General features: G+C 40.8%; 1 protein-coding gene across 1 annotated transcript; it reads left to right on the top strand.

Annotated features, from left to right (window-relative positions):
• The first annotated feature begins 5,372 nt into the window (after positions 1-5,372).
• Positions 5,373-6,667, top strand: LOC134802652 (chorion class A protein Ld19-like). Its single transcript, XM_063775288.1, has 2 exons — positions 5,373-5,420; positions 6,296-6,667. Exons 1-2 carry the CDS (start codon positions 5,373-5,375, stop codon positions 6,665-6,667), a joined length of 420 nt encoding a protein of 139 aa, XP_063631358.1.
• The last annotated feature ends 289 nt before the right edge of the window (positions 6,668-6,956 follow it).

The raw sequence follows: 6,956 nt of genomic DNA, 5'->3' as shown, positions 1-6,956 counted from the left end.
GTAATAACCTTTTTTACTGATTATAGAATTATTTCTAAATAGGAACTGGTTTTGTTTTTAATGTCAGCATGCGACTGAATTTTTGGGTAGGTACTAATAGCATGTTTCAAAATATTGATAACTGACAATCCTTAGACCATAATGCAAAAAGTGCACCAATTATGGAATATCTATTTATTTATGGTCTAAGGATTGTCAGTTATCAATATTTTGAAACATAACTCAACTTCGTGTCGTAGTTTTGTGAAGGGGTAAAAACTTAGGAATGCGCGCTATATTATTATTGTTAGAATAAAGTAGGACTCCCACCGAACGGGCGGAGTCGGTGCGCATTTCACATTAAGGATGACTCATGCTAGACCCGGCCGTGCCCGGGCGAGGCGTCTGACATGTCATTTTCTATGACGGCTGATCGATGATCACGTGGTGCTTTCCATAGAAAACGAAGCGCCGGAAGCTCCGGCCCGGACACGTGAGTCATCCTTTATTACGGCTGCAAGCCGGTCGGCTCCTAGCGGACGGCTCCGGTCCATCCCTTCTCGGATTCCATCCCTTCTGCCATATACATAATGTGTAGGCACGTTGAAAATGCGCGACCCTACTCCAGCCGGTCGGTAGGAATTGTATACAGGGTCATTTTTGGCACCGTTAGCCATATTGTGCGAGGTGATTAGGTAGGTCATACTGAACAAATGGGACCAACCCCGAAATCCCAAAAAAATTTGGACTTCCCATAGAAAACGTCGACATCCACTCGACCAAAATTTATGAAACGGCCAAAAAAATTTTTGTGACATTTGATAGAAAAAGTTGTTCAGTATGGCCTACCTAATCACCTCGCACAATATGGCTAACGGTCCAAAAATGACACTGTATAAGTATATGTATAATAGTCAATTTATCATTTCTCAGATCATTTAAATCTATTTAGTACTAAAGTTTGCACTAAATAGGACCTGTAATCTTACCTGTAGGTATATTTACGTGTTTTTTAAATCAACTACAGTGAAGACGATGACCTAGAAACATCTAATACGTGACATACCACTAAATGCATAATGTATTGAAATTAGAATGGCGTCATCATTACGTAAATATACTTGCAACGATTAATAAAAATAATATACTTAGTATTAAATGTGGAAAAAAGGCGAGTCATCGTCGCGCTATATTTATTTATCAAGTTTTAAAAGGGAAGATGACTAAGGGATGAGGGAAAGGTACTGTTACACATGCTCTAAAATAGCATGCTAAAAAGCGTGCTATTGAGTATGCTCAATACGAGCAAGCTTATGAGCAGTTTACATTTGCTAGCAATAGGCATGCTAGTTTTAAGTATGCTCCTGAATAGGCATGCTCAAAGCAAACACTCCAATACACATGCTATTTTATAGCGTGCTCTCTCGCTCTCTGTCAGTTCAAACAAAGCCATGGACAATCAAACAGCTATCCGTATGGAACTGAATAAGATCATCCTTTTGCTAGCAATGCAATGCATCCAGAAGCTTATATCAGCTCGGCAAAAAAAGAAAAGAAAGAGAAATATTTGGGTCCGTGATTGAATATCTAGAAGACAGGACATTTTCTGTAAGCAAAGGAGCAAGTGCTCATTTGCTTACAGAAATGCGAGTAGAAGATGCTGCGGGTTATAAAAACTATTTGCGGATGCTACCGCATCAATTTGACTTTTTACTCTCTCAAGTTGAAAGCGCTATACAGAAACAAGATACTGGCATGCTCAATAAGCAAACCCGTTCACACGCGCTAAAAGCACGCCCCCCTCCACCCGCGCTGCAGGTAAGCTACTGTTACACATGCTGATTACTAGCACGAAAGCATGCCACTATTGAGCAATTGCTACTTAGTAGTATGTGTGTCGAAACATTGCTAATAATGAGCATGCTCATTTTGAGTTTGCTCAAAAATCAACGGTCGTGCGATTTTTGGTCATGCTACCTGCAGCGCGGGTGGAGGGGGGCGTGCTTTTAGCGCGTGTGAACAGGTTTGCTTATTGAGCATGCTAGTATCTTGTTTCTGTATAGCGCTTTCAACTTGAGAGAGTAAAAAGTCAAATTGATGCGGTAGCATCCGCAAATAGTTTTTATAACCCGCAGCATCTTCTACTCGCATTTCTGTAAGCAATTGAGCACTTGCTCCAAAGTCCTGTCTTCTAGATATCCAATCACGGACCCAAATATTTCTCTTTCTTTTCTTTTTTCGCCGAGCTGATATAAGCTTCTGGATGCATTGCATTGCTAGCAAAAGGATGATTTTATTCAGCTCCATACGGATAGCTGTTTGATTGTCCATGGCTTTGTTTGAACTGACAGAGAGCGAGAGAGCACGCTATAAAATAGCATGTGTATTGGAGTGTTTGCTTTGAGCATGCTTATTCAGGAGCATACTTAAAACTAGCATGCCTTTTGCTAGCAAATGTAAACTGCTCATAAGCATGCTCGTATTGAGCATACTCAATAGCACGCTTTTTAGCATGCTATTTTAGAGCATGTGTAACAGTAGCTGTAGCATGACCAAAAATCGCACGACCGTTGATTTTTGAGCAAACTCAAAATGAGCATGCTCATTATTAGCAATGTTTCGACACACATACTACTAAGTAGCAATTGCTCAATAGTGGCATGCTTTCGTGCTAGTAATCAGCATGTGTAACAGTAGCTTTACGTTAGACCGGGCTGTGTCCGGGCCGGAGCTTCCGGGCGCATCGTTTTCTATGGAAAGCATCACGTGATCGCCTGTCATGTCATAGAAAAGTAAGCCCCGGAAGCTCTGGCCCGGACACGGCCCGGTCTAACGTGAGTCATCCTTAAAGGTGACAGTCCATTTCCAACTGCAGCTGCATCGCGATTCATTTCACCAATTTCACTATGGAAATTGACAATAACACCGACGAGTTCGGTACCAGTAGTGCAGCTGCGGTCAGAAATGGAATGCTACCATTACGCTACAACGGCAACGGTCCGGGCCCGGACCGGGGCGTTTGACACTTCTTTTTCTATGATAGGTGACGGTAATCACGTGACGCTTTCTATAGACAACTGAAGTGTCGGACGCCCCGGTCCGGGGACCGGACCGTTGAAACATGAGTCATCCTTAATAGTTAGAATATTTTGACCGACTTAAGTTGTCGAAAAAAGGGGTAAGTCTGAATTCTTTGCTTTTTACGTACCATTGACCGGGTGACTTTCAAATGCAGGGGCGACTTTAAAATTCTAGTTTTTAAGTCATAATATATATTTATGCGAGATTTTTTACAGTAGGAGAATATGAATATATAGTAATCTAACTAGTTACAGGAACATTTTCAGTAAATAATAAATAATGGTAATTCTATGGCCGTTTTAAATCTATCAAAGTAACCACAAATTTTCCAAAGTCACCCCGGTCTACGGTACTTATTTCTCCGATTACTCGGCTAAGGCTGACTATAATTGGTTCGCTAGTCTTATGTCATCAGCCTAGTCTAAAGGGGCCCACTGATTAACAGTCCAGTCCACCGGACGGTATCGGCCTGTCAGTTGTTCGGAACTGTCAAAATTTTGTTCTAACTGATGGGCCGATACCGTCCGGCGGACTGTTAATCAGTGGGCCCCTTAATGATGATCCTTTAAAATCGAAGGAACTCTTTAAATATCAATGGCACAACTTGTCTGAGCCATGGCCGCCACGGATACATATATGAAAGAATATTTGTGATAGAATAAAACTTATTAGTTATTTAGAAATTAATATTAATTTATTCAGTCGACACAATTAAATTAACTAATAACATTAAGCAAACAGTAGGTATATAACACTTTATGCTTCAATACAAACTGACGCCAAACTATTTTTGATAATATTCTGTTCTTGTTAAAAAGAACCAAACATACAATACAAATACTCTTTATTGCACACCTCAATAAAAAACCAATACAGAAAGAAAACAGCAACAGAACTAGAGGTAAACAACAGGCATACAACATACAAACAAACAAACATACTCTTACTAAAAGAGCTATAATTGAAAGAGGATTAATATTTGCCACTAATAAGCGGGCTAAAACCAGGGTTCCCCCTTATTTCTTCAGTGATAGCCACACAGTCGCCACACCCATACTCCACAGCCGCCGCGCCGTTGGTATCAAACTGTCCTTCGAACGCCACGGCGCTCAAATACGGAACGATGCCGGATACGTCCAGCTCACCGCCGAGACTCAAGTCGGAGGCAACGCCGATGCCGGACGGCGCGATCGGACCGACACTCGTCACGATAAAACTCCCCCCGTTATTAGGCATGTTAATTACAGAAATAGGTTGGTTGTACTGGTAGTCTTTTTCGACTCTGACTGAAACTGGTTTATAACTGGACTGGTTTTCGGATACACTGACACGAACAGGTTTGGGGCTGGACTTGTAGCTTTCTTTTTCGGAGCTGATATAAATAGGTTTATAACTAGGTTGATAAGTTTCTTTTTCAACCCTGACGGAAATAGGTTTGTAGCTTGATTGGTCTTTTTCGGAAAAGCTGACAGAAATAGGTTTGTAACTGGGTTGGTAATCGATTTCGGAAATAGCGATGCCATCACTACTGTATACTGGGGGGCTGAAGTCTTGGGAGCAGCCGCAGCTAGATGGACCAGCAAAGGACTGAAAAGAAAAGTGATTTTTAACTTTTATGCTTTCTTTAATGATCTGTCTATAAAACATACAAATTTAAATTCAATTATCATGCTTAGCGCCACTTGCACCATCCCATAAACCCGGGGTTAACCAGATAAACCTGTAGTTACCGTGGTTATCAGTACACTGGGTTATCGGTTTAACCGCTTAACCCTGGGTTACTGGTATGGTGCAAGTGGCCCTTAGTCTTGTAAACAATTTGGTTTGGGCGGAGGTTACCAAATTCGGAATAGGTTCAATCCTGAATTTTCCAGTTTCTTACTTAGGTTATAAGTATTAGGTGTAGCACAAGTCTTTTGAAATTTGAAACGTTGATAGGTATTATTTTAAATAATTTCTTATTTACCTGACCCAAGATGGTAAAAACACAAACAGCAACTTTAAACGCCATGTTATCACTTTCCTTTCAAGGAGTTTTTTAAACAATGACTTAGATTGCTAAAAACATTGGTTTATATGATATGACCCATATCTATTGCCAAATTAAAGATATATATCAAATTTTAACTGTATTGTGAAAAGTTATTTTGTAACTGGCTTTCGAGTACGCTTATCACCTTTCACCAAAAGAAATAAACAATTTATCAGTGACCTATTACTCCATATTAAATGAAATAGTTAGTATAAAGGCTGGTTTAGTATGATGAGTTAAGTAATCATTATTTCCTTTTCACGAAGAAAAGTATAGCATCATGTCCCGTGTAGCTTTTCTTGTTATGTGTGTCCAGGCTTGCCTTCAGGTAAATAGACAAAAAATGAGATTTAAGGACGACTCACGCTAGACCGGGCCGGGACTGAGCTTGCGGCGCTTCGTTTTCTATGGAAAGCACCACGTGATCAACGATCAGCCGTCATAGAAAATGACATGTCAGACGCCTCGGCCCGGGCACGGCTCGTCCTTTAGACGTTATTAATAACAACATCCAAAACACTAGGTATTATAATAATATTAATAATCTACTATTTATCCATAATTATCTTATTTATGCAAGAATCTTTTCACGCCTGTAGGTTCACCATTCCATACCAACTACCCACTATAAACTTGGATTTATTTTTTCTAAAACAAAACCTTTTAAGTCGCGTCGAATATTTAAGAACGAAAATAAATAGATACCTACTACGCATTTATAAACAATCCCAGTGGATACATTTTTGTTTCATTTTTAATTTCTACTCAACTAAGGCAAAGGCCAGAAGGGAAGGGGTTAGTATTCTATGTAGGTAGAGTCTGTGCGGAAAGAGAAGAGTCGTGGAATGTATGGGGCCCAATACATTCCACGACTCTTCTCTTTCCAAACAGACTCTAGGTTGGTGTGTTTGCACGCATCGTATCGTATTAATCTATATATCATTTTGACGTGATAACGTCTTATAAATCGATGAAAACCGGTCATGCACGAAAAAGTTTCACGTTGTGGACAGATCTCCATGGTAACGTTGTGGACAAATCTCCATGGTAACATTACGTAATGTAATGGTAATGTTTTCTTATGACGTTATCACGCAAAATTCTCGTCCGTAAACCGCCTTTACAGACAACCATATTTTTTTAACGTTATATTCTTCAATCCGGCAAACACAATAACTAAAACAAGTTTCTCTCTTCACACAGTCTGCCCTTAGCAATCAACCATGCGGTTGCAGTCAAATCTCTTACGACTCCTCCGGACTCGATATCGGTGCCATTGAAAAATACAGCTCACTTAGCTTGAGCGCGCCCAGTGTCAGCTTGAGCGCGCCCAGTCTCAGCTTAAGCGCGCCTTCCCTCAACCTGGGCGCGCCAGCTCTCAGTCTAAGCGCGCCCGCCTACGCGTACGGAGGCTCGGGCACCGGGCAGGTCGGCGTGTCCGGCGACGTCGGCGCGAGCGGCACCACCGTCGTCGTCGGCTCCGTGCCCGTGCTCGGCACCGTCGAGTTCAAGGGCATAGTGCCGGCGTCCGGATCGGTTTCTATTTCCGGACAGTGCGGATGCGGATGCCAGTGATTTTATTATATTAGAAATAGATTAAAATTACATACTTTTAGTTGTTTTATTACGTTGTAACAGGAACCTTTTGACGAAGCCTGCGTTGCTGATCACGTACTTAGATTCCTCATTTTCGTCATTCGAATTAAATGTTTTTAATAAATACATACATATTTAGTATTGTTTGCCGTTATATTAACACCAAAAAAATATTTTCATCGAAATACATAAACTTCAGGAACCTTTGTCAGGAACATAGGTATACCTAGACCGACAAGAAATTGTGGAAATTAAAAAGTGGCAACAT

Source organism: Cydia splendana, chromosome 25 (genome assembly GCF_910591565.1).
Source record: "Cydia splendana chromosome 25, ilCydSple1.2, whole genome shotgun sequence".
Taxonomy (NCBI): Eukaryota; Metazoa; Arthropoda; class Insecta; order Lepidoptera; family Tortricidae; genus Cydia; species Cydia splendana.
The sequence above is the reverse complement of the archived record's forward strand: the minus strand, read 5'-3'. Positions and strand labels throughout refer to the sequence as shown.

Bases quoted from the DNA above. Each gene is read 5' to 3' on its own strand.
- LOC134802652 (XM_063775288.1), top strand. From the start codon at position 5,373: ATGTCCCGTGTAGCTTTTCTTGTTATGTGTGTCCAGGCTTGCCTTCAG. The intron at 5,421-6,295 runs GTAAATAGACAA...CTCTTCACACAG, and splicing joins GTGTCCAGGCTTGCCTTCAG to TCTGCCCTTAGCAATCAACC.